The following is a 26,383-nucleotide window of genomic DNA, read 5'->3' as shown; positions in this document are numbered from 1 at the left end:
TAAAACCTATTACTCTTATTAAGCGGATTATTTATTTATCTAGGCCGCCCCCTAGTGGCTAAGAAGCGCTATTTTAACCCCTGCAATCTAATAGATGTTCTACGCCTGATGCCAGGGAGTTGAACCATGACAAAGACGCGACCATGTTCGCCCCTCTTTATTCAACTTTATTTCACGTTCACTATGAGACATATTCATGAATCGACTCGTAAGAGCACGCTTGCTCTCTGTCAATTGAGAGGTAAACATACCGTTTGATATCCCTGTCGCAACCGTGCCGGCACCGATTTACATACACAATGGTTGTCCCTGCGCCACTTCTCAGCTTGTACCAGCAGTACAAGCAGGACACCAATTTTGTTGCTGCATGGCTAGCTACCACAGCCAAGTCATGCGGATAGCCATCCGACCTCCTCTCCGAGATCCAGGCCAAAGAAGAGTCGTCCAAACCAGCCAAGAACAAGACCAAAGGCGGTAAAGGGAAGAAGAAGAAGAAGCAGACCGATCAAGCCCCGAAGAAGTACACTGTTGCCGTCAAGGAGTTTATTCCTCTTGCCCAGTACATCTCAACAGCGAAACACAAATCCTCCAATGTTCCCGACATTCTCGTCTCCGCTCTCAACAGGGTTATTGACCTCCGCACGAGGTTCAGCGCCAAACTCACCCAAGACGGAGCCAAGCCGGCTACTGCCAGCGACTTGAAGCACAGCTACTTCCTCGGCATCCTCATTCAAGTTCGCGATGTATTGAGGCCGCGCATGACCGCGGCTGGATCGCAAGCTAGTCACAATGGATTGGACAATCTCGCCAACAGATTCGCCGGCTTGTCTCTCTTCGAGCCAAGCCAAAGCTTTCTCGACGCCCCGGACATCGAGCTACCGGCACGTGATGACGGAGCTCTTTATGAGGCAGACATGGGCACATCACCGGAAGATTCAATCTTCTTCTTCCAAATGCTATGGAAGGATCTGCTTGATCTCCGCATGCGCATCAGAGTCTCCTGGCGCCGACACATGCAAGGCCACGACATGGCTGCCGCTGCAGTTTCTGCCAACACTGCATTGGACTTGGCACGCCATGTGATCGATGAGTACATCCCAGCTTTTGAGGGCGTTGAAGGCGGCATTTATGCCGTCATGAAGGAGCACGCCACCCTGATGCACTATCGTGTGAAGGCGAATCCCACTGACCCTTACTTTGGTCTTTTGAAGCCCGGCCAGCCCCAAGAATCTATCAGCGATGACCAAATCATGTACGGAGCTGGCTTGTGGAGCTTCGCGAATGCTTACAACATGCTGGCTGAACTTCTACCTTCTACCGCACCCCCAGGGCCGCCATTCCCATTCATCCCCAGGGACCCGGCTTACGAGCTCGGAATGGAATACCGCGACTACGCCGAAACATTCGCCATACTGAAGCGCCTCTTTGAGGATCTTAGGGTCGTTATTGAATCTGTTCCAAACTGGCCTGTAGAAGACACACTCTTGCGTGGCGTCAGAGAAGCTGTCGAGACTCGCCAGGTGCCTTTCTATCTCGTTTTCGCAACGGCCATCATTTCGGACATGCACAACTTCTTCAGCCAAGGCGAGCACCTCAACGTCGAGAACCACATCATTGACAAGTTCATCGAGACAATAGGAGCAGTGCGAGGGATAGCCGCAGATTACTACACTGCTATCAGAGAGGCGGAGTCGTTGGAGGAGATGGAGCCGTACGATGCACGTATCAGAGAGATGGATCGGGAGATCAAGTGGCTGTTGGACGAGGACCCCGTCTGGCAGGCCAAGATCAAGAAATTCCCCGGGCGCGAGAGGGGGCAGGCCAAAAGGGAGCTGGAGAAACATCGTCTGTTCAAGTACAACGCCATGATGTGCGGTCTGGCACTGTACAGGTATCGCATGATTCTTTACAAGACCGGAATTGCCATCGCTAATGTTTCGCGGTCCATCGTCTGCGCGATTCATCTCTGGGAAGCAATAGGCAGTGAGGTAGGCGGTGCGGTGGACTTTCTTGCAAGCGAGTGGGTGGACTCCCGCTTGTTAGGCATGATTACGGAGGATCAGGCGGAAGACTTTTTTCTGGATGGCGAAGGCGCCGACTACAACCCTGGCTACATGAGGAACATTGCCATGCACCTGGGATTCTCAATTCACAACTTCGTCGACGAAGCAAAGACCCAGCCCCGAAGAGCCAGACTCCTCGATGGCAAGAAGGGCAAGATCACTGAGCGGACTCCGATGCACTCGGCGTTTTATGACAGATACGTCACCTTCAATGGACAGACGGGATCGGAGAACTGGACCTTTGAGGACGTGACATCTCTGGTCGAAAGGGCTAGCGGTGCGGGTTTCAAACCCAAGTACCCCGTAGAGCTGATCGTGGAGCTTGCTACGCTTCTTGAAGACGAGCTTCTCCTTGCCAACCTGCCGTTCTTGATCCTTCACGCCGAAGCATTCAGAATCCTCAAGCTCGTACGCGACAGGTGCGAGCCGATGCTGGTTCCGATCCTCGGCCCGCTGGCCACACCAATGAAGGCAAAGATCAACGTTCCTCTGGTCACAGTGTGGATCCTACAGGCTCTTGCCGCAATGCCAGAGGGTGCAGACGTGTTGAGAGCTGCGAAAGACTTGTTCAACACGAAGCTTGTCAACGACATAGCGCGTTCGAGCCGTGCCTACAGACGAATCCAAGAACTCGGATTCTTGAAGTCTAGTGAGGAGAAGAAGAAGGAGCCGGAATCCGGGCCTAGCGAACCCCAATGGGATCCCGATTTCAAGCGTAAGTTGGAGCAGCCTATGGATACAAACCGGGCATATGAGAGCTTTGGGCTGCCCATCGACACGTCTCGTTTACAGCAAACTGGCACATACATCGACACTTCTAAGATGAAGGGCGATGCGCTCCCGCAAATGAGCCAAAAAACGAAAGTCGAGAAGATCTATCTATCCGACGATGATGAGCCAATGGAAATCACGCACACCACCTTGAGCTTCAGGTAGTGATAGCCTAGTTTGAGGACAAATGTACGGTAGCGAGGGCAGGATGGCGAGGATGGTGGGACGTGACGGGGTATTTGATCTTTTCCTAGCTCAAAAGTTGAATATGTGATCTCTTCTACTCAAATCTGCCCCGTTGCGATCTCAGATGCACGAACCTACTATGTAGCTCTTGCATATGTATCATAGGTAACTGCTCATCAAATCACAGCATTTTCATGCCTCCTCAAATGTAATGCCAGTCCCTCGGGCCACTTGCTGGCATCCCAACCACGTCAACGCCTGCGGCCTGGAGCTTCTCGGAAATCTCTTTGGTTTCTTCCCCAGCAGGCTGAAATGCTACCTCTTTGAGACATTTCCTCCGTCCCCTCGAGCACTCGTCCGCGATGACGTCGAGTAGCTTCAAGGCCCCAGCGCTGAAGGTGCTATTCGGGGAGGTAGTGGGGATGAATCGATATAAATGGAATCGCATAAGTGATTCCGGCAAATTTGATGGGAGAACAGCGTACGTGGTAAGCCTCATGCTATTATTCGTGCTGCTAATGTCCGTTGGAAGCGCTCCTGCAGCATGCAGTGCAAGCCGCGGTACACGCCAATCATCGATCCTGAAGTTCTCCAGAATCTTGAAATGATCCATTGAGAATGGACGTTGCTGACCTTTGAAATTCGAAGGAAACTCAGGCCGGGCCCAATAATCACCCAGAGTAAGGAAGAGAGATCTCAAGGTATCCGCGCTCGGCGTGAGGGCGTCGAGAACATCAGCCGCGCTGAAGCTGTTGTTTCGGGCGCGACAGAAGACGAATTCCTCGAGGCGACACTCACTCAACAAAGGGCGCAGTAATTCCAGCTGCATTGATGCCTCCATGAGTTTGACTGAGGTTAAGTTTTTGAAGGTCGAGCCGGTGACACTCGCAAATGGCATACCATGAATTTCCACAGCTTTTAGTCTTTCTCCGAAGTGTGCTATACTGGCAACAATACAGGATCCCTCTTCCTTGAACATCCCCAGCCTACTATGGAGAGTGAGGGACTCAAGACAAGGAAGAAAGGATTGGTAGTGTGTTTGAACGTATTGTGCGATGCCAGCCAAGATGAAACCATCAGAATCAAGCTTAAGCTCCTTGAGATTCTTCAGCTGGCTCAGGAATGCAACTGCAAGCTTATCTGTATAGTATGCATTGCGTTGTGATGCTCGGTAGCCTTCGTCTGACAAGACGATCTGGCTAGCCTCCTTCGCCCGTTTCGTAGCAAGACAAAGTCGGTCCATCTCATCGGCTAGTTTGAAGTGCCACGCATAGTCCCAATCAAATTCAAGGAAGGCATATTCGATTGATGGGGCGAAAGCGAACGGATCCGCGGCAACACAGTCCAGCAGTCTGGCTAGCTGCAGTGCGCTACTGGGGACAGCGTAATCTGTGACAAAGATATGTTTTCGGAGTTCTGGGGTCGCAACTCTTTGTAGCAATCTGCATGTAGCTGCGAGGTTTGCAACGCCATTCTTCTCGCGTTGGCTGACTGGGGAAGGAGGTCCATATCTGTCGATTAATTGCTTCCAGGTCGCTCGGTCGAAGCAAATATGACGACAAATTTCCACAATCAGCTCCTCGGGGAGATCGGTAAGATTTACCATGGTCGACAGGGTTGATCGTTAGATTTCGGAATGCGCTTAGAAAGTGATAGGTAGAATGATGTTCGGGGATGCGCAGCACGGAATGTGATTTTATAGATGGTGAAAACATTTTCAAGGCAGTATCAAGGTCGTGATCACAGGTACCTAGACTGCTGGTTCTGTCAAGGCGTAAAACCATTGAGGTATAACCCCTACGGTCGAAGTTCGCCTACCTGTCTTGCTATCTGGGCGGATACTTCTAGCTACCCGGGCGGGTGGAGGGCATAGATGGCGATAGGGATACCGACGACAACGATAATAGGCATACCTACGGATGGGTAGAGTATACTCAGAGGTATAGAAGGGGCGATGGGGACGATAGTAATAGTTGAATTATTAAAATATAACAGACGACTACCTAGGCTTAACATGAGTACTAAGCAATGAGCTATCCACCGGATTACCTGAAGTATCCACCCGGATAGCGAAACCCTTTGTAACATCAAGTTTATCTGCCGGAATCATATTTAACACTGAGTAGACGAGGTACCTCAAATATGAAGCTCAAGTCCCTAAAGGTCACTCCAAGAGGTGCATCCACAGCTTGATGCTGGATGCGACAAGCGGCGCGCTGACCAGTTCCCAGGAAAATATAACAGCATCCATTTCAGCACCTAAAGTGAGGATGATTGCATTCAGTCATCCATGGGGAATGAAGAGCATGAAGGCCCCCATGGCGTTGTTGGTATTGTCAGTCGTAGCGTGCAATCCCGCTTACCGAGCTTCTCACTGAAACTTTCGGTGAGCCCCTGGGTGTAGTGAGGAGCTCACTAAAATCAATGCAACGAACGTACTTGGGCTTAGATTGGCCATGTCATGGTCACACAACAATTGTTTTGATATAATCATCCTTATTAATTTTTCGATCCATAATGCAATTGTTAGTTTCCTCATTTCTTCACGATGCGGATGCTGTCTTGCCAGCACAAGTACAGAGCCAACTGGTACACGATGCTGTGCCGCCCGCATCTAGCTATCAAGCACACCGAATCCAGGCACCGCTGCTCGGCGACATCCGACTCATGAATTAATATCAATCACCTGCAGCGATTCTAGACAACCAACATGCTCTGCATTCAAGATAGGCTCGCGTGCCTTGTTGCCCAAGAAGGGTAGCTCATCACCGAGCTGAGCAGCCACAGCGTTGGCATCCGTCTTCTTATCTCTCACCCCAGCTGTCCCTCACTCAACGCGACGCGTTCACGCAAGCTCCATTCCACCCGCGGTAAATGGTTAATGCCCCTCCAACCAACCCCCGGGGCCGGAACCGCAGCTTCTCGCTGAAATTGAAAAGCTCTCAGCCTTGGCGGAGCGGAGCTCAGCGCCATCAGCAGCTCACCTTCCGTGTTCGGCCTAGGAACCCAACGTTATCAGAGCAAAGTTTGAGGGCACAGCTGGGGAACGACCGCTGAATGGATTAACGTTATTTGTGCTCCTCCGCTGAACCCCACTGGCTGTCAGGGATTGTTACCAGCGGACGGCCGCGCCAACTGGGGTGCAGAGTTGGTCCTCCCTCCCGGGTTTCGACGGACAGCTCGTGAGACATTCGATATTGAAGCTTGCATGAAAAGAGAAGGACGGATGAGATTGGTGATGGGGGAGCAGAGGTGCTGCCAAGCCGGTCTGGCACAACATCACGGCGACGTGGGATCGCCACCCCAGCTGTTATGCTGTGGTACCGAGAGACTGTTTCGATGTGCATGTTGGGCTCATCATGGACGGGGCGGCGGGTTGTGGACATCAAGCTACTGCGTACTCCGCTTGTTGATCTGGTTCATCAGGGTGGTTTTTCATGTTGCATGACACGAACCAACCGAAGCCGGTGAGCATGCGGCTGCCCAGCTATCCGACATGGAATCTTCCAAACATCCAAGACATTCTATCACACCACAACAAGGCATTCCTCGGTCGCCGTTCAGGAACGTGGAACAGGCTTCAGCGAGACCGTGACGATTCGCAGAGTTCAGATTGGTCACTGCCCGTCTCCAAGCCAAGGAGCTTGCACCAACAATCGTGCCCCCATCTCCGGCGGACGTAGACGGACGAACCCCAGGAACCCTTTCCCCGTCCCTCCCCCAAGGTCGAAAGAGGCAAAGGAGCCGCTGATAAGCCAATCATCTGAACCACGACCACACGTGTATTACACCCCTCATCTGCGCTTGAGGCTTGGCAAATGCAACATCGTCACCAAAGGAGCTGTTCTCCCGGCATCATTCAACCTTGCTAAGGTCTTGGCTGCGCGCGCCGCCAACGGGCCCTTCCAGCCACTCACCTTTCTCGCGAAAGAGAGCAGACCGCAGAGCGCAATTCGCATGCAGGGCCTCGTGAGATTTTCTGCTCGTTGCCCGTGGCACCGTCGCAACCCGCCCACAACGAAGCTGCAGAGATCGGCGTGTCTCTGAAAGGTCTTGGCAAGAGATTAGAAAATTCCATATATAATCCCACCGAGGGGAAGCTCGTGACAGTTGACGATAGCTTCCTCTTTCGCGACGTCAGCGTGCCGAAGATCTCTTCCTCCCTCCCCCACGTCCTCAACGCGGCGCATCGTCAATCGCAGCATCGTGGAGCCTTCATTGACTTCTACTGCATCTGCTCTCAATCGCAGCCTCAATTGCTCGTGATTCTTCACCTCCCTCCCACATTCCGGCCTCATTCAAGATGCGTCAATCCATCTCAGCGCTGGCCCTCGCCCTCGCTGGCACCGCGCTCGCGGTCCCCGAGAAGCAGGATGCCGACCACCTCTACTCCTCCCGCCTCTCCAAGCGCGGCATCGACGCCGAGGGCAACTTCAACATGTCCTTCTTCCACGTGAATGACGTTCACGCCCATCTCGACGAGTACTCCTCCTCAGGCACCGACTGCACCCGCCCCGAGCGTGGCTGCTACGGCGGCTATGCCCGCATCAAGCACACCGTCGACGAGCTGCGACCCCAGTACAACGACTCCCTCTGGCTGAACGCCGGCGATGAGTTCCAGGGAACCCTCTTCTACTCCTTCTACAAGGGCGAGAAGATCGCCGAAACGATCAACCAGCTCGGCTTCGACGCCATGACCCTCGGCAACCACGAGTTCGACGGCGGTGACGACGAGCTCGGTGACTTCCTGCAGAACCTCACCTTCCCTATCGTCTCGGCCAATATCGTCTCCGACAACGAGAAGCTCAACAAGACCATCAAGCCCTACCACATCTTCGAGGACCAGCAGCTGGCTGTCATCGGCGTCACCACGCCCACCACCCCGGGCATCTCCTCGCCGGGCGCGGGCACGAAGTTCCTCGACGTCGTGACCACCGTCCAGTCCACCATCGACCACATCAAGTCCACCACCAACATCACGCGCATCGCCGCCCTCACCCACATCGGCTACGACGAGGACCAGAAGCTCGCCGAGCAGACCACCGGCCTGTACCTCATCATGGGCGGCCACTCCCACACCCTTCTCGGCTCCATGGAGGACGCCGAGGGCCCCTACCCGACCATCAAGCAGAACAAGGACGGCGACGACGTCTTCATCGTCACAGCCTACCGCTGGGGCGAGTACGTCGGCTACATCGACGTCACCTACGACGCCGAGGGCAAGGTCCTCGCCTACCACGGCGGGCCTATCCACCTCACCAACACCACTGAGCAGGACCCCGAGTTGCAGGCGCAGATCGAGTCGTGGCGCGGCCCCTTTGAGGCCTTCGCCGCCGAGGTCGTCGGCGTCTCCAACGTCGAGCTCGACCAGACCCTCTGCCAGAAGCAGGAGTGCATCCTCGGCAACGTCATGACGGACGCCATGTACGAGTACCGCCTCAACAACTCCGACTCCGCCAAGCCCGACTTCGCGCTCATCAACGCCGGCGGCATCCGCGCCACAATCGACGAGGGCAACATCACCCGCGGCGAGGTCCTGACCTCCTTCCCCTTCGGCAACTCCATCGTCGAGATCACATACTCCGGCTCTGACCTGCGCAAGGTGCTCGAGGGCGCCGTGACCAAGGTCAACCAGTTCAACAACGAGCCCATCACCTCCTTCTTCCAGGTGTCCAAGAACATCGTCGTCGAGTACAACCCCGCCGGCAACAACGGCTCCAAGCTTGTGTCGGTTGAGATCGGCGGCGAGGCCCTGGACGACGCCAAGGATTACCGTGTCGTCACTCTTGACTTCCTTGCGGGCGGCGGTGACAACATCTTTGTTGCGACGACCGACTTTGTTTCGCTTGATACCCAGGACGAGGTTCTTGTTCAGTATGTAGAGGCCAAGAGCCCCATCGATGCCAAGATCGAGGGCCGCATTGTCCAGAGCAACGGTACTGCGACCTCACCTTCGAGCACTGCTTCCGGTACCGCGGCACCTACCGCCACCGGTGAGAGCGGTGCGGCCATGGTTTCCGTCAGCATGGGTGCGCTGGCTGTGAGCTTGCTTGCTCTGTTGGCTATGTAGATAGTGTCGGATGACGATGTATTCATGTATTAATGAAATGGATGATGTAGATGTATGAATAAGAAAACATGATAGCACTCTAGCCATGTTAATGTCTATGAGCCTAGTGAAATGCATCCATCTCCACACTTTGTGGCCAACAAAATACAGTGGAGCTATTCGCATAGTTACCTTACTTGAGCACATGTGCTCAGCAGCGTGCAGGCCAGCTTTGTGGCAGACATATTGGTGCTGGCAAGACGTGAGGTACACAAGATAGCTCATTGCAGCCCTGCAAGGCTCGATGATAGCAAGGGGCAATGATGGCAGGGAGTTACAATAACAAGTGACAAACACGAAAGAGAATAACGGCAGACAACGACAGACGACAGGGACGACTATGGCAAAGGACGACAACAGCAGAGACAGATAGCAGACATCACAGACATCACAATGGGCAAGTGTATTGAGCATAAGTGTATGTATTGACCAACCGCAAAAGTGCGTTGGCGGAGAAAGAAAAAGCCTCTTGCGAGGAAAACCAAAACCAATAGCTAGTAATCGTACAAATACTTCAAGTTGCCCCAGAAGGGGAAGTCACTAGTAGTCGGGTCCTTGTGCCAGTCTCGGTAGAACTGCCCCATGGCCCGTTGCTTGCGCGCCAGATACTTCGAGACAATGACTTCGCGCTGGATCTTCTCGTCTCGGTGGCTCTCCTGGAGCTCGATGCCGGCGAGATCCATATTTTGGCGCTGGTCGGTCCATGCTGCTGCATTGTGGTTGAGTTGGTGCTGCTCTTGGTCGTGGATGCGAAACCACTGGTCTTGCTGATCCTTGGCGACATTGGAGGCGTATCGCTTGGCGAGTTGAGGGGAACAGGTGTCCACGATTGGCTTAATGCCGACATACTTACGCGGAGTCCAGATGGTAGTGGGATCATCAGGGAGGGCCGTCTTCTTGTTGAAGAGGCGGACGATGCCGCGGAAGAAGCTGGTGATGCAAGACATGATGGATGGAGTGGTATATAACCAAGTGCTGAGTAATTGAGTAGTAAGTAATCGACTGGTAAGTAGTCGAGTGACAATTAATGGTAGCAAGTAAAAGTGGCGAGTAAGAGTGGTAAGTAAGAGTGGCGAGTAAAAGTGGTATATAAGAGTGGTAATGCAAGAGTGGCAATGTAAGAGTGGCAATGTAAGAGTGGTACGTAAGAGTGGTATGTATGTGAGTAGTGGGCAGTCGAGTTGTGAATAATCGAGTTGCAAGTAATCAACTTGCGTGAATAATCAAGTGGGTTGAATTATCAAGCGTGGTTAAAAAGCGCGTCAACAAGCTGAAAGCTGAGAAATTGGATGATTGCGAATGAAGAAAAAGATCAAGAGGAAACAAGAGAAAGCCCGAAATCCCGGGCTTATAACCACTTTCTTGAGACCATCTATGGTCACACGCATTGAATTGAAGTTGCGATAGCTTCGACCAAAGAGGCGTCCACCTGTACGGGTTGTACCTCTCGGACCCGGGAGCCTTCAACGAGGGGTTGATTTGAGTTCAACTAAACCCATTCTAAATAGTCTACCTAGTAACTATTACTCACTCTGGGACCTTGAAGGATGACTCGGCTGTCTTTTTATTTCTCCTCTTTTTTATTTGTCTTTTTTTTTCTTTTCTTTTTTTGATACTCTGGGCTGTTCCTCGCACATGTCGACAACTCATCATGGTGCTCCGGACGAGGGCAGCGCACCATTAACGCTGGCACTAAATTTCGCCGATGTCTTGGGGTGACAATAACATAACCTCACTCGCCAGGCGCAGGTAGGACGGGAGATACCTTCAACATGTCTATAAAGGTTCCTTGCCAATCAACTTCATCATCTTAGGTTACGCAGAGTCTTCGAAACCAACATAACCTTTTGGCGTTATTCTTCCCGTTTCTTCAACCCTTTATCCTTTCCACCAGTCCATGTCAATGTTCTCGATATTGCACGAAACTTTCGGTTAGCTGATAATCCAACAAACCTGTCGAGACAGAAGATTTCTCCCTGGAAGCTTGATTTTGATGGTCAGTCATGCTGGGGCAAGACAACAAGTTGCATTTGAAGATCATAAGAAGTCCCGATACCTTGATCGCTAGAAAGGTTCCTCTTAGTCGGGAATGTCTTGTTGAGAATCATGATTCGGATCTTTCGTCAAACCTGAGGTAGAGAATCTAGGTTATCATTTCCAATGCTTTGTGAGCAACTTGGAAGGCTTTGTATTCCTAACGTAAGACATCTTATCGAATACTGTCTACGTCCTTACTCCACACCTGCGAGGATACTTCCAGGTTTCAATCTCTGTCCATGCCGAGTAGACGATGCAAGTTCAAGAAACTTAATTCTCGCTCATTTGCTTCTCTTCATTCTCCTCCCGGCTCCTAACCGTTCCTCGTCTCGAGCGAAAATACAAGAAATCCTGAAGTTCGTCGCACTGCCATGGACCAGCTTAGATACATGTTCCTTCAAAAATGCGAAGAGGTCGAATAGCAATTATCCTTCGCCGCATTTCTGACCCTACAGTCATAAAACCTCAATTTTCTCACTTTTCAAACTCGGAGATCGTATGGCTCTCGGAGATTCGATGGTCGGTTGATTTGGGCCGTGCAAGGCGCTGGAATGGGCAACCGCGCGGGCTCGTGTTGCGCGGGATGGAGTACGAGGCAAATCACTGGGGCAGGAAAACCTGAAGCGATCCTCTCACGGCTCGCGTCTGCCATGGGTTCCAATGAAATGCGACTAGCGTCACATTCAATACGCCCACAATGACACGGGTTCGTGGATCGTGGGGCTCGGCCTCTCTATCTCATCTTATCAGATCGTTTCATATGCATCATCTACCCGACGGCAGCGTGGTCAGGACAAGCTTTACGCGCCAAGCCGGCATCTGATCGCCTGGCACACACTCCTTGCGCAGACAGTTAGGTCAAATAATGGGGTGAGATAGCTTAATCTGATAGCAAGCTCGTAGTCAACAGAGAGCGGTCGCCTATAAAGGAGGCACATTAGCTCCGTAAGCTCCTCGCTCTCGTCCTCACCGCTACACAACTCAAAATCATCCGGACTACTTCAGACAACTATCAACCCAATCACCTCATCAAAATGAAGTTCCTTTAAGTTTTCGCCCTTTTCGGTATGTCTTCGGCCCTCGATCCAAACGTTGCACAGTGACAAGTACTAATCACATCATTGCCGACAGCCACCTTGGCCTTCGCTGCTCCCACCAACCCTCAAGTTCAGCCTGAGTTGGAGACCCGCCAGTGTCCCTACGACAATTCGAAGCCCCTTGGAGGTTGTGCTTAGGAAATGGACATCGCCTGTTAATAGTCCTGAGGCCCGCTCTCATGGAGCTGTCGCTGTGAGAGGCTTGAAGTTGACAACGTGGATCCACACTTGAGCAGCTAAGACCTCATCGCTCGATAATTGAGGTTGTACGTGTGGATTCCAAACTGGTGTTAGGACCTCTGGCGAAGGGAAACGTGGTAGAATGAGCAATAAGCCAAATAAAATACTCTTCTACCCTCGAGGTGATCCGCAAGCCCTTCGAAGATGAAGTTTCTATCGAAATGCTTTCAATTAGCAATGCCAAGTAACGAACGGGCCAACAAGACTTGAACTGTCTCTTACAACACTTGAGGATGGACTTATTTGGGCAAGACTTTGGATCTTAATGAAGACTTGGTGATGAAATTTCAGGCCAAACTCGCCGATAAAGATCCGACACTGCGTTTTAAATGACCAACCTAGCCGCCGTTCTTCTCGCAGCTCATGTCTTGCGGTTCATCCCATCTTGTCGTTGGGTTGTTCCCGGACCCATGTCTTTAGTGAGTGGAGAATACTCCGGCAACGGCGTTCCCCCACACAGCCGGTAGCGCTGGATAAACTCATGGCTGAACTCTCAATTTAACCGTAAAGCCAGTGCGAATTGCCCGGCTTGTCCAGCGCATCCGGCCATGGATGAATTTCGCGCACATCAAAACTGAAAGAGTATTCAAGACCAATCAACACAGTTAAGCTGCCCAGAATCCAGTTGCAATGGAAGCGTACACAACTTCACAAAAACACCATGATCCTAAGGCCGAAGTGATGCTTAAACTCTCGACCTAAAATCAATTGGCATCACTTGACCCCCCACAAGCCAGGCCTTCCTGGCACTGACATCATCAAACAAGCGAACAGGTTCTCTTAGCTAATTGGCAGCGGAGTTTCGCGGAGCTGCCAAGGTGAGGGGGGACGAGACTTCTTTTTAAACAATCTGGCGATGCCGGCGCCCTAACCAATCCAAGTATCGTCTCCCGGCAGTTCCCCATAAAGTCATTCGTTCTATGCGGGGAAAGTGGATATAAACAACATTTCCAAGGTCGCAATCATGTAGATCGACAGCACCGAATCCGACCCTTCGGGTCAATGCCGCCCGCCAAATGAGCGTGCGATTCGTGAGCATAAAACCTCCTCGAACCCAGATGAGGGCGGCACGTCGCGTTGCACCCGATTGATCAGCCAAGTCCGACATCATGGGAGGGTTTCGTACGTTCGCCGTCGGCGTGAGCGCCATTGTGGCCGGGCTTTCTGGAGTCGCCGAGGCGAAGGACTTCACGCCACACGTCGACTTGTTCCTTGGGACAGAAGGGCCTGACGGTTCGTCGTACCAAGGCGGTAATGTCTTCCCCGGACCAACTCTGCCGTTTGGCGCCGTCAAGGTCGGCATCGACACCACGAGATGGGACACCAGGTACCAGGCAAACGCGGGCTACACAGTCGAAGGCAACGTCACCGCTATTACCATGCTCCACGTCAGCGGAACGGGAGGTGCTCCCACCTATGGTTTGATTCCTCAGATGCCCCTCACTACACTTGAGGGCGTGAATCTGCTGGATAACATCACATACATGCAGCCAAGAGTCGGGCATGATGTGGCAGAGGTCGGATACTACAAGACGGTGCTGGAAAACGGAGTCACGGCAGAGATGAGCGCCAGCATGCACGCAGGCATCATCAAGTATGAGTTCTCCAAGGATGGCGGCCGCCATGTCCTGGTCGATCTAAGTCACTACCTCCCGACACGTGGTAAGGAATCTCAGTGGTACAGCAATGGGTTCCTCGAGCGCAGTGAAGACGGCTCAACATACTCTGGATATGGTATATACAGGGAAGGCTGGTCACTTGGTAGGTCACAAGATGCTGGAGTAGAAGTCTAGGCTGACCGACCCTTTGCAGGCGGCGATTTCAAGATCTACTTTTGTGGCCAGTTTGACAGCGTGCCGGAAGACGTCGGCCTGTTCTCTGGCATCTACACAGATCCGTACTGGCCCAACACGACGGACGTCAAGCCGTTTTACAACAACGCGACGTCGATCCATGGAGGCATCGATGGCTATCAATATGCCGACCGTATTGGAGGCATCTTCTCATTCCCCTCGACCGTGTCTACCTTGACGTCAAAAGTGGGCGTCTCGTGGATCTCAACCGAGAAAGCTTGCCAGTTCATCAAGGATGAGATTCCTCATTGGGACTTGAACAAGACCGTGACTGAGGCGAAGGCCGCATGGAACGATGAGGTGTTGTCCAAGATTGATGTCCAAACTCAGAACGAGACACAGCTCGAGATGTTCTACACTGGTCTTTACCACTCGCATCTGATGCCTTCTGATCGCACGGGGGAGAACCCTGCCTGGGAGTCGAAAGAGCCGTACTATGACGATTTCTATACCTTGTGGGACACCTTCCGCTGCACACATGCGCTCATCTCTCTCATCCTACCGAACCGTCAGGTCGACATGAGTAAGATTCTCCCAGACGTACTGAAGCTTCCAGCTTACACAATTTAGTCCGGGCCATGATTGATATCTGGCGACACGAACGCTTCTTGCCCGAAGGCCGCAGCCACAACCACAACGGCCGTGTCCAAGGTGGCTCTAACTCCGACAATGTTCTTGCCGACGCGTACGTGAAGAAGCTTGATAAGGATAAGCTCATCAACTGGGCAGACGGCTATGCTGCCGTCCGCACCAATGCCGAGCTGCAGCCTTACAACAACTTTGACTTCAACGATCCCACGGGAAGTACCAAGGAAGGAAGAGGCGCCTTGGATGACTGGAAGAAGTATGGATACGTGTCTACCAACTATGGGCGAAGCGTCAGCAAGACTGTGGAGTACTCTTTGAACGACTTTGCCGTTTCTCAAATTGCTAAGGGGGAAGCCCCGGAAGAAGCCGGGAAGTACTTGAACAGATCCACGTAAGACATCTCAGAAGCATCAAGTGCTTTTGTGAAGACATGACTGACATAGCATGAATAGTGGATGGCAGAAGATCTGGCTAGCTGATGTAGCTGCGCTGAACTTTACCGGTTTCCTCGCCCCTCTGCAGTCTAATGGCACCGTTCTCCCCGGTTACAGCCCCCTTGCATGCGGGGAGTGCAACTGGGAGGCCATCTCTTACGAAGGCACCCCTTGGGAATACAGCTTCACTGCGCCTCACGACATGTCGACCTTGATCACTTTGATGGGAGGCCCTGCCAAGTTCGAAAGCCGACTTGACACCAGCTTCATCCCTGGCCTTGGAGAGCAGGAGCAGGGAAACAATGGCATCGGCAGCATGATTTACAACCCTGGCAACGAACCTAGTTTCATGACTCCGTTTCTCTACAACTATATAAAGGGGAGACAGTGGAAGAGCGTGATGAGGAGCAAGTTCGTCGTGGATGAGTATTACCACGTCGGACCCAGCGGTATTCCAGGCAACGACGATGCCGGAAGTATGAGCAGCTGGCTCGTGTGGAACATGCTCGGACTCTACCCTGTGGTTACTCAGCCTGTTTACCTGATTCTTTCACCTCGATTCGAGAACACAACCATCAAGCTCGGCAAAGACGGCGGTCAATTACAGCTCACAGCCACTGGGCTCGATCAAGGTCCGTATATCCAGTCTTTGAAGGTGAATGGCAAGGAATGGGACAAGAGCTGGGTCACGCATGATGATCTTCTAGGCGAGAATGGTGTAGGAGGCAAGCTTGAGTTCGTGATGGGCGCGGGACCGCAGGAGTGGGACTCGGGCGAACTGCCACCTAGCCCGGGTGCATTGTAAATAGGCGTCGACCAACCCGAGAGTTTACTTTGCTCGGTGACGCCACACTCGAACAAGGCATCCAGGCAAAAGAAGGCCTTATGAATAGAAACTTTAATTCCACCTATTTCAAAGTCGCTTCCTCCTTTCGAAATACGCAGATGAGGCTTAGAAAGTCTCAAGGCATTCACTATGATCGTCCATTCCTAGCGGCGGTGATCAAGCGAAAGAGTCAAGCTATCCGGGTGCATGCTCTTGAGAACCTTGGCAAAGGACCGGAAATTGTAACCTCAACTAGGTAGTTATGAAGGACTATTTATGCAAATATGCCAAACATCAAGGAAACAAGACGTACGGCTTACTTTGGGGGTTGACTAAGAGGCTTTGGGAAGGTCTCAGGTGGTCAACTGACGGTGGAGATAACACAGAACAGCGGCTGAATTCCTTCTTCGCCCGGCTTACGTCACATGTCTTCAACGCCCTGGAAATATATGTAATCAATGTCACACAGAACGAATTCAGCCTCGGTTCAATGGCTGGATGTCAGCAGCGGCCGGAGCGTGCTCGTTGCTGCGTGCGTCCATATCTTGACAGGGTGAATCCTTCATGCTTCGTGACGGGTAATCTGTGCTTTGCAACAAACCTTCGTGCTCAAGACAAAAGTTCAATCTGAAGTATTTATCAATTCTGCCATGTCTCGCAAAATCAAGACCTTTACGTCTCGCCTCGGGGCGTCGTCCTACCATGCACCGGGCGGCGGCGCAGCCTATCAGCCCCTTCGGGAGAACCTGATCAAGAAGGTTTTGGAACAAGGCTACGATGAGGAAACAATGATTGAGCACGTGAGTAGTCGCCTTTGTGACTATTAATCATATCATGAGCTCATCATTGTGGCAGGGCGTGGTGTGGGCCGACGACCAAGATCCTTTCGGGCACATCATGAACGCAGGCTTCTCCCACTTCGCGTCTTCATGCAACTTCCGCGTGTTTGAGAGCTTTGAGGCGCAGCTCGGTGACAAGATCAACGACTTCATCAATGCAAAGGGCATCGGGGTCATGGTCAAGCAGTTCACCGTTGACATCAAAAGACCCGTTTCTTACCCCGACTCGGTAAGTCGGGCCGTTATAGTCTTGGGGGCCAATTGCCATGCCTTGGCGGTTCGCCACGCTGACATTGCCATATGGGAATCAGATCATCTGTGCCGTTCGGCTAGGCGAAGTAAGACCCGATCGCTACTTCATCACCACGACCATGTGGTCTCTTAGGCAGCAAGCTCCAGTGGCCGAGTCGGAAGGATGGATCGTGTTCTTCGACTACGGAAAGGGCAAGGTTGCGAATCTGGTGGAAGCCGGGGGTGTTCATAAGGATCTTTACGAAGCTCTGAGCGTCAAGTGCTCGAAGATGAATGAGACTGCCGCAGCTTGGAAGAAGGCCCAGCCTCAAAAGAAACAGCACAAGCTGTGAAATTTGAACACAAACATTGATAACGAGCATAGCCATTGATAAGTAGGCGACTATGTGGCAGGCGTAAATGGACCACCGGAAGGTTACGAACGACAAAAATGTTTAGGCTGATGAAATCGGTAGTCGCATAGTAAACCACAATCTGGGCAATCAAAACCAAGTGTTGAATAAAAGCTATCTCAGGTTACATGGGATGTATCCGCCTTTACTCGTTTGACGTGTACTTCTCGGGCAGCTTCCAGGGAGGCAGCACATCAAAGACAGCAATGTCACCCTCAACATCGTACAACTCTGACTCATTCGCAGGATAAGGCCTCTGAATCTCGTACCCAATGTGTCTAGCCATCCGCTCAAGAAAGCTACCCGCCTCAGTTGAATAGTAAGGCAGCTGACGTCTCTCGTATCCAACAGGCCAATCATCATCTAGGTAAAACTTCTTCACGTCCTCGATGTACAACGTGGTTGGTCCATGCTTACCGCGACGGCCTAGGACACCAAACAAGTTGGCATACTGCGCCAACGAGCAGACAGCGCCGTGGTTGCCGAACCTGAACTTGGGGTTTATGGCCTTGGACTCGTTGTGTCGGCGGTGGTGGTGCTCCGCGGCGTCTTCAAGCGTTAGAGTCTCGCCATCCTTTGAGGCTGAGAGGAGCTGCTCGAAGAGGGTGTGGTTCATGTTGACGTTGTCACCCATGCCCCTGTCGTTTCGGGTCGGCGCGGCGATGCAGTTGACTATGAACTGCACGGGGTCGTCGTTGAAGTTATCAAGGTCGATACGAGGGCCGGGATGTAATTGGCTGGTCGGGCTTAGTACAAGTGCGATCTGCAGGCTGTGAGTGGATGGTCGTATTCAGCAGGCAACAAGCGGCTTACATTGTCATCACCAAAGTTCCACACCACCCGCATAGCCTGTGCGATGTCGTCGTAGCTGATGTTGCGGCCGGAGCGGTTGATAAAACCGCGGTTGGCGAGTGTGTTCAGCGCTGGACATGAAGCTCGCCGATAGTAGCCGTCGCCTGAGCCGTTGGTTTGTTTCTCATAGTAATTGGTCTTTTCGTCCCATGTGAAAGGTTCCTTGTAAGGCGTGGGGTTCTTCGGGTCGGGGATGAAGAGGTCGTTGTGACCGATGGCGACTTGGTCCCGCGCAGCCAAGATCCACTCCTGATGACTAGGAAAGGAAAATGCAGAGGGCAAGATGGCTGCAAAGAGCAACAGAGCGCTTTCGAGGTTCAACATATTTGCAAGAAGGCTGGGTATGCACAGATTAAGAATGTTGGGACTGTGTTTCCGTAACAGCCCTTTTATGTTGTCCGAACGTTCCTTCAAAAGAGCCCAAGGACTCATACTATGTCTCGATCATGGTACAAATCCTAAGGGAATCTCGACACCTGGATCGTTTGCTTGTCTCCGAGCTCGTCATAAAGTCGAAAAGCCGCCTCGCCACATTGCTAGTTGGCACGAAGCAGGCAGAAGTTTGTGATGGCAAAATCCTTTGTCACAATCACCGCCATTTCGGTGTTCATCCTTCGAGAATGGATGGAAGCAGATGCAGGCAGAACTTGCGAAAAGGGAATGAAGGAAGAGCGAAAACTCGGACAGGTCACAAACTACATCAGAACGAGCATAGACAGGTCGTGAAAACATGGTCTTGAGGCACAGGCCTTGGCACGGATCTCACTTTGGCCATCCTTCGTATCTCAACGCGTACATATCTCACCGATATCATATTGTTCCCTTCATTGTCAGATGAGCAATCACATTCTCGCACTTGACATGAATTGTTGAAGCAGGCCCGGGCCGAACCAGCCGCATCAAGTCCTGTAGTTTGCCCGCGGACAGGTGAACAATTAAATGACTCAGTGGTTTGGTGCCTAGATACGAGTCTTATCCGAGATGAATGGCAAACTGCAATATTCTGTCCTATTTGGGATGCTGATGTCGTATGAACCCTTGCTTAGGAACCATCGAGGCTTATTCTTTGTTCGTCATCCACTGAGGTCTCGGGCAATTGTCAGCGTGAAATGGCGCAGTAAGGCATAGAGACTAGGCGACCGGCGGGAAGATGACCACTTCTGGATTGTTGTCTCAATTCAGTTTTGGCCTCATTGACCTTGCATGGAACAAATTATTGGTGTTAAAAGCGACGTGTTTCTCGAGATGCTGAAGATGTGTTCTCATCAGCAGTACAAGCAACTACTTACCTCATCACACCATCTTCCATCCTTCAGTCGACATGCGACTTCTTTTATCCATTACCAGTCTCACGGCCGCTGTCAATGCTCTAGCTGTAAGGGCTGATGGAAATGTCACATCTTCAACAGCAGTAGCCACTCCCACTGCCTGGACCGGGTTCCCAACTCCCACACAATACGCACTCCCACAGAATGACCAAAACCTCCAAGAAAGGAATGTCGAAATCAAGCTCAAGCGTGACACCATAACCTACGTACCCTCGATCATTGGAGAAACCTCTCTCTTCATGGGAGGTTCTGTTGGAACCCAGATAGTTAGACAGGAGCAAGCCAAGTGGATCCAGGACTTGACTCCAGTGCAGCAAGATGCCTTCAGGGAGGGTAACGCATCGCTCAAGGCCATTCAAGATGTAAGTTCACTTTGGTTCCCAGAAAAGCCGGTCGCAAATATAACTAATCATTTATAGCATGGCGGACTCAAGACTTTGGAAGACTTCAAGATCCTGTACGATGGCCACTGGTCAGGCTCAGTACCCGGCGGCATCGCCCAAGGCCAATTCAGCAACTTCACCTCAGACCTCCTCTTCGCAATGGAGCGGCTGTCTACAAATCCCTACGTTGTCCGTCGCCTCAACCCGAACTCCGACAAAATCCCATTCTCTGTCGACGCCAATAACGTCACCCATCTTACGGGGACAACCCTCGACGCCCTCTTCAAGTCCGGCAGTCTGTTCCTGGCAGACCACAGCTATCAAGCCGAATACACAGCCCAAGATGGCCGTTACTCAGCCGCCTGTCAGGCGCTCTTCTTCCTCGATGAGAGGTCCGGGCACTTCCTCCCACTGGCCATCAAGACCAATGTCGGCTCCGACCTGGTTTACACACCCCTAGATGACCCCAATGACTGGCTTCTCGCCAAGATCATGTACAACGTGAACGACTTCTTTCATGGCCAGATCTACCACCTCGCCAACTCCCATGCTGTCGCTGAGATTGTCAACCTGGCTGCCATCCGCACGCTCAGCAGTCGGCATCCCGTCTTCGGACTCCTGCAGCGACTCATGTTCCAGGCGTACGCCATCAGAGCGACCGGTGAGGTTGCGCTGTTCAACCCGGGTGGGCTGTTTGATCAGAGCTTTGCGTTCTCCAACGTGTATGCGAGGAAGTTTGCGACAGATTTCTATCCCACCGTCGCTGGGCCATTCCAGGCGAACTACTTTGAGGAAGACCTCCGTGCGAGAGGGCTGTTGAACGCCTCCTACGGTCCGGAGCTGCCTCATTTCCCTTTCCACGAAGATGGCCAAAAGATTTTCGACGCCATCCGCACGTTCATTGAAACCTTCGTCGATACGATCTACGAGTCTGACAAAGTTCTGACTGAAGATTCGGAACTCCAGGCCTGGATTACCGAGGCCAACGGTCCCGCCAAAGTAGTCGACTTCCCTCCCGCCCCGATCAACACCCGGAAGCAGCTTGTTGAGATCCTTACGCACGTGGCCTGGCTTACAGGCGTTTCCCACCACGTCCTGAACCAAGGCGAGCCCTTCACCACCTCAGGAGTCCTGCCTCTCCATCCGGCTTCGCTGTACGCCCCCGTGCCAACAGCCAAGGGCGGCATTAAAGATCTTCTCCCGTGGTTGCCGAACGAGCAGAAGTCTGTCGAGCAGATCTCGCTCCTGGCACGGTTCAACAGGCCAAAGATTGTTGAGAACAATGAGACGCTGCTCCACATGTTTCATATTGAGACTCTGCTCTCTGGCACTGGAGAAGCTGTGAAGACTGCCAATGAACAGTTCATGATGACAATGGGCACGATCAGCAAGGAAATCAGCACGCGCAAGTTTGACGACCAAGGATTGAGCCAAGGAATGCCATTCATCTGGACGGGTATGGATCCTGGGGTGATCCCATTTTATCTTAGTGTTTAAACAATTCCCCTTGTGAAAGGGAGAGCGGAAACTATCAAAACGACATGTTCAAAACAAATGCTATGTATCCCGTCTCTATACTCTTGAAAATCAACCTACCTACGTATATCGTGGAGCTTTACTCGCCGTGCAGTGTCTATCATCGTCGTCTATCGTCGTCTATCGTCGTCATCTATCGTTGTCGTCCATCGTCGCTATCCTTATCAATACCCCTATCTTGATGCCACTCACGGCATCTTGGGAATCGGCACAAGCAACTTCGCCACCGGCTGCGACCGAGTCCAAGAGCGGTCATGGCAATCTCTATCCCTCGACCAGTCCATCGACAGCTGTCTTTGAGCATCCAAGAAATCCGTCGCATCATATGCAATGCCAAACTTCCTTTGGAACCATGTGTCACACAGCCGCAGCTCCATGAACTCATACGCATCCACACCCCCAAAGACCTTAGGATACCCATCGTGCACATACCTACACTCGCGACAGAGTCTGGGGGGTGTGACGTACGTGTTGCGATACCTGAGGATTTCTTTGAGATTGACGTCGTAATCCAGTGCGTCAAGGTCTAGGAGCCACAACTCCTTGACGTCGGTGAAGATGTCATACAGGATGCGTAAATTCATGTTTCCTGAGGGCATGTCGTAGTTCAGCCTGCGCTGGGGATACCAAGGGTACCATGGGACATAACCTGGGGTCTGGCCGGTTGTTACCCAGTCCGTCGGATAATTCCCGTCGGCAACGTTGTCAGCACCGTACTGCTCAAGAAGTTTCCAGGACCTTGCTCGCCCGTCATCCATCAACTTCAGCCACTTGCCGAGGTAGTTGCTATAGGCCTGGTCCTTCCAGTTGTCCATAGTCACAGCGATGGCCTTGAGGTCACCGCACAGCGGGTCGAAGAACAAGGGCTTCCCGATCCACGTCACCGGCATGGTTTGGTTTCCGGGGAAGTGGACGAGGACGAGATCCTGCAACCTGCAACGCGTTGGGTCGCCGATGAAGGTCTTCGGGGTGTGTCGGCATGCCGCACGTTCGGCTGAGGTCATGGTGGACACGGTGGTCAAGGACCAGTTGCCCTGCTGCTGAGGGAAACGGTTCAACACGTTGAAGCGGTCAGATGCGTCGCGACTTCGGTGGTTAATACTTGCAACGTGCACATCTGGGGTGGAAGACTCAATTGCATGGATGATTTGGCGCCAGCTTGTTTGGTTGGCGACGTCTTGACGTCGAAGGGGGTGGAAGGTGAGGTAGTGGGCATTTTTGCAGGGGCAGGGGGTGATGCTAAACGGAGGGCAATTTGGCTGGTGAGTGCGGTGTTCTCTAAAGTTCACGAAGCGAATCTGCGGTTGGTCAGGTTCCGCAGCACTAGCAACCTCATAGATTTCATCCTGTAGCTCCCCGGGTAGGTTGCAAAAGGGGTGGACAGGAAGATCGTTGAAGCTCCAGGTATTGGAGTTGACGTTGCTCATGTTGGGCTTGAGATGGCGGACGCTATGTGTAAATGGGAGTTTCGTCTCTGTCGTTGTCTCTGTCCTCTGTCGTTGTCCCGGTTGTCTTGTCTGTCGTTATCTCTGGCGTAGTCTTGGTTAAGATGGGTGAGAATTGGTTGAAATGAAGTTGTAACAAGCAAACGTAGTAGTCGTGAGTCTAGTAGATATTATTGATGGTTTGAATGTTGATGAGAGAGAAGCTGATGATGTTGGAGTCGATAACTCGGAATGTTACGATGCCTTCATGATATAGGCCGAGGCCTTGTAAATAACGCCATTGTTAGCCACAGCGATGTTCAAGATCAAAGATTCCATCACATCAACCTGAGCTCAAAGACAGACTTCATGACAAAGTCTATGTGGACTTGGCTCAAAGCAAGTAGTTCGCCGATGTGCATTGCTTTTGTGAAGGTGAAAGAATGAGTACTACCCACAAAGATGAAAGCCGATTCCTTTTCCCATACAATGCTATTGTGCAGGATTCCTCCAACGCCATCCAGAAAGACTTTTGGTGTTACATTCGGGTATCAAGAATAGATTCACTGTCCCCTTCCGATGGGGTAGTTGAACATCAACAGCCCGTTCAAACCGCCAACCCAGCCGTCATCGTCATATTCGGCCGCGTCGCCCTTACCAGGACCGCAGATGACACAGGGTACGCCGCCCTTCCAGTCGCCGCTGCCAGACTCTCCTACCATCTCACCTTCGACGCGGATCTCGGTGCCGATCGGGGCGCCAGCGCTGCGCTTGCCGTCGATACTGACCTCGAGCTCGCCGTCGCGATTCTTGCTACTGACCTTAAGCGTGACTTTGGTGTTGAGGGGAAGCACCAGCGGACGGAAGCTGAGACTTCGGGGGCAGATTGGTGTGATGAGGAGAGATTTGACGAGGGGGTGGATGATGGAACCGCCGGCGCTGAGGCTGTAAGCGGTTGAGCCGGTGGGCGTGCTCAGGAGTATGCCGTCGGCGACGGCTTCTGTGAGGAAGCGGTTGTTCAGGTAGATGTCGATATGGGCGAGGTGTGGTTTCGGGCCACGGTGAATGAGCAGTTCGTTGAGCGCGTGGATAGGCTGTGGTATGTCTCGCTTTGTCAAGATCGTGTCTTCGGGTGGTGTCGCAGGGAGATGCGCCTGGGACTTAGTCGTCGGCAACAGCTGGCTATTGATATTCTGGCCATTCGTGTCGAAAACCCCGACTCGCAAGCGGTGTCGAAGGAGGATCTTCGCCGCCCTGCTCGGTCCCATACTCTTTCCGGGAGAATGATGCCATCCGTTCTCCTTGTTCTTCGGCTCGTGCTCCATCTCTCCGCTGGCGACCCTCGTGTGCGGCCCCATCAGATCCTCGGTCGCAACCCCGCTGCCGCTCATATATGCCTCCCTCCACGCTCTCTTGTATTCCTCAAACTTCCACTCGGCCAGGAACCCGATCGTACCAAAGTTGAAAGCGAGAATCGGTGGTACAGAGGAGTACATGCTAAAGTGGCTGGCTGCGCGCAAGATCGTTCCGTCGCCGCCTAGTGTGGTAATCATGTCGATCTTGTCGGGGAAACTCGAGGGATCGCAGGTGTAGATGGGGAAGTTGAGCGACTCGTGGACCATCGTCGCAACTCGCGGCTCGAAAATCAGGTTGAGGCCTGTATATGTGCTATTCAGGTGCTTTGCAAAATCGATCGTCGCACGCAGGACTTGGGGTGATCGCAGCTTCGGCATTAGGAGGATGTTTCGTGGTGGTGTCGGCCAGTGGAGGGACAACAGGCCTGAAGTCGAGTTTGGGGGATCTCGGTACTTCGGGACTATTCTTCGAGGAAGAGAGGAGACTTCGCGGATTTCGGCGGCACGTGCTGCGCTCGTCGTCGAGAAGTTCAACGGTCGAAAAGCTCGAATCGGCCCCGCCATGGGCAGGCGAGCTCGACTGCTGAGCGCCCAAATCCTGGACATTATGGGCAGATGTTCGCTTCAAAATGATACGAAGGGCCTTCAAGAATGGTTCATGGTCAAACGTGACGGCCAAAAACCTATCGCTGAGGCGGTTGGACCTGTCGCGCGTGGAAGCTTGTGTGGAGGAAGAAGCGGCAGAATGAATTAGCAATGACGACAATTCCATTTGCCAGCCCCACCTGAGCTCTCACCGACTGAGTGACTCTGACCACACCGAGCTGAGTCATCCCGGAGAACCCGGATGGCCCCGCTTCGGGCCCGAGCCGATGGAAGCCGGTGGGGCATCTTCGGCCAGTACAAGCCGTCACCACTTTTCGGCAAATGAACGATAACTTTTGAGCTTTGCTATGAATGGGAGTTGCCATGCATGAGGCCATGAATGGATCAGACGAGGTGTATGCGTACATAGCATACGAACGGAGTGTTGGAATAGAGTATATAAGACTCATCAAAGGTTCCGATGCTCACTCACTTCTCCGTCGCAAGGATGAGCGCTGCACATTGGGGGTGGTGGAAGCGAATTCGATGTGTATTTTATCGCCGATGACAAGCCCCGACTATTACTACGTCCATATCAACAGAATTGAACCCCCAAGATAGATGCCTAACTGACTACTCCTCCACCGGCTCCTCCTCCTCATATGCTTCCTCGGCCTCGTCGTCATCCATACCAGCATCCTGATACTGCTGATATTCTGACACGAGATCGTTCATATTGGACTCCGCCTCCGTGAACTCCATCTCATCCATGCCTTCCCCAGTGTACCAATGCAAGAACGCCTTTCTGCGAAACATGACGCTAAACTGGTCCCCAACCCGCCTGAAAATGTCCTGAATAGCCGTTGAATTTCCGATGAAAGTCGAGGAAGCATTCATTCCAACAGGTGGGATAGAACAGTGCGCCGTCTGCACATTATTCGGAATCCATTCCACGAAATATGCGGAGTTCTTCGCCTGCACACCACGGATCTGCTCTTCAATCTGCTTTGTCGACACCTTTCCGCGGTAAATCGCAGAGCAGGTCAAGAACCGCCCGTTCCGGAAATCCGAGGCCGACATGACATTCTTCGGATCGAACATCTGCTGTGTCAACTCAGCCACCCCGAGATTCTGGTACGCCGCCGCAGTTGTCAGCGGCGCAAACCCAACAGTGAAGAAATGCAGCCTCGGAAACGGCACCAGATTCACGGCCAACTTCCTTAGATCCGCATT

The 26,383-nt window shown here is 52.4% G+C and overlaps 9 protein-coding genes across 9 annotated transcripts; 5 read left to right on the top strand and 4 right to left on the bottom strand.

Annotated features, from left to right (window-relative positions):
• Positions 1–758: 758 nt before the first annotated feature.
• CGCS363_v007903 (uncharacterized protein) lies at positions 759–2,999 on the top strand (the record flags this gene model as incomplete). Its single annotated transcript, XM_036639752.1, has 1 exon — positions 759–2,999. The coding sequence occupies one exon, from the start codon at positions 759–761 to the stop codon at positions 2,997–2,999; it is 2,241 nt and encodes a 746-aa protein (XP_036494680.1).
• Positions 3,000–7,323: 4,324 nt separating this feature from the next.
• Positions 7,324–9,090, top strand: NT5E (5'-nucleotidase; the record flags this gene model as incomplete). The annotated part of the gene is made up of 1 exon (XM_036639751.1): positions 7,324–9,090. The coding sequence occupies one exon, from the start codon at positions 7,324–7,326 to the stop codon at positions 9,088–9,090; it is 1,767 nt and encodes a 588-aa protein (XP_036494679.1).
• A 533-nt stretch (positions 9,091–9,623) lies between these two features.
• CGCS363_v007901 (uncharacterized protein) lies at positions 9,624–10,076 on the bottom strand (the record flags this gene model as incomplete). Its single annotated transcript, XM_036639750.1, has 1 exon — positions 9,624–10,076. One exon carries the CDS (start codon positions 10,074–10,076, stop codon positions 9,624–9,626), a length of 453 nt encoding a protein of 150 aa, XP_036494720.1.
• A 3,536-nt stretch (positions 10,077–13,612) lies between these two features.
• CGCS363_v007900 (putative secreted glycosidase) lies at positions 13,613–16,183 on the top strand (the record flags this gene model as incomplete). The annotated part of the gene is made up of 4 exons (XM_036639749.1): positions 13,613–14,264; positions 14,316–14,879; positions 14,927–15,335; positions 15,397–16,183. The coding sequence occupies 4 exons, from the start codon at positions 13,613–13,615 to the stop codon at positions 16,181–16,183; spliced, it is 2,412 nt and encodes an 803-aa protein (XP_036494681.1).
• Positions 16,184–16,854: 671 nt separating this feature from the next.
• On the top strand, positions 16,855–17,627 carry CGCS363_v007899 (uncharacterized protein; the record flags this gene model as incomplete). Its single annotated transcript, XM_036639748.1, has 3 exons — positions 16,855–17,004; positions 17,060–17,272; positions 17,355–17,627. The coding sequence occupies 3 exons, from the start codon at positions 16,855–16,857 to the stop codon at positions 17,625–17,627; spliced, it is 636 nt and encodes a 211-aa protein (XP_036493965.1).
• A 205-nt stretch (positions 17,628–17,832) lies between these two features.
• Positions 17,833–18,863, bottom strand: CGCS363_v007898 (putative sterigmatocystin biosynthesis peroxidase stcC; the record flags this gene model as incomplete). Its single annotated transcript, XM_036639747.1, has 2 exons — positions 17,833–18,450; positions 18,501–18,863. 2 exons carry the CDS (start codon positions 18,861–18,863, stop codon positions 17,833–17,835), a joined length of 981 nt encoding a protein of 326 aa, XP_036493964.1.
• A 997-nt stretch (positions 18,864–19,860) lies between these two features.
• On the top strand, positions 19,861–21,747 carry CGCS363_v007897 (Manganese lipoxygenase; the record flags this gene model as incomplete). The annotated part of the gene is made up of 2 exons (XM_036639746.1): positions 19,861–20,229; positions 20,287–21,747. The coding sequence occupies 2 exons, from the start codon at positions 19,861–19,863 to the stop codon at positions 21,745–21,747; spliced, it is 1,830 nt and encodes a 609-aa protein (XP_036493973.1).
• Positions 21,748–21,974: 227 nt separating this feature from the next.
• CGCS363_v007896 (uncharacterized protein) lies at positions 21,975–23,213 on the bottom strand (the record flags this gene model as incomplete). Its single annotated transcript, XM_036639745.1, has 1 exon — positions 21,975–23,213. The coding sequence occupies one exon, from the start codon at positions 23,211–23,213 to the stop codon at positions 21,975–21,977; it is 1,239 nt and encodes a 412-aa protein (XP_036493972.1).
• Positions 23,214–23,773: 560 nt separating this feature from the next.
• CGCS363_v007895 (putative NAD kinase 2) lies at positions 23,774–25,171 on the bottom strand (the record flags this gene model as incomplete). Its single annotated transcript, XM_036639744.1, has 1 exon — positions 23,774–25,171. One exon carries the CDS (start codon positions 25,169–25,171, stop codon positions 23,774–23,776), a length of 1,398 nt encoding a protein of 465 aa, XP_036493971.1.
• Positions 25,172–26,383: the final 1,212 nt, after the last annotated feature.

This window comes from Colletotrichum siamense, assembly GCF_013390195.1.
Source record: "Colletotrichum siamense strain Cg363 chromosome Unknown KSG_Cg363_contig05, whole genome shotgun sequence".
Classification (NCBI taxonomy): Eukaryota; Fungi; Ascomycota; class Sordariomycetes; order Glomerellales; family Glomerellaceae; genus Colletotrichum; species Colletotrichum siamense.
The sequence above is the reverse complement of the archived record's forward strand: the minus strand, read 5'-3'. Positions and strand labels throughout refer to the sequence as shown.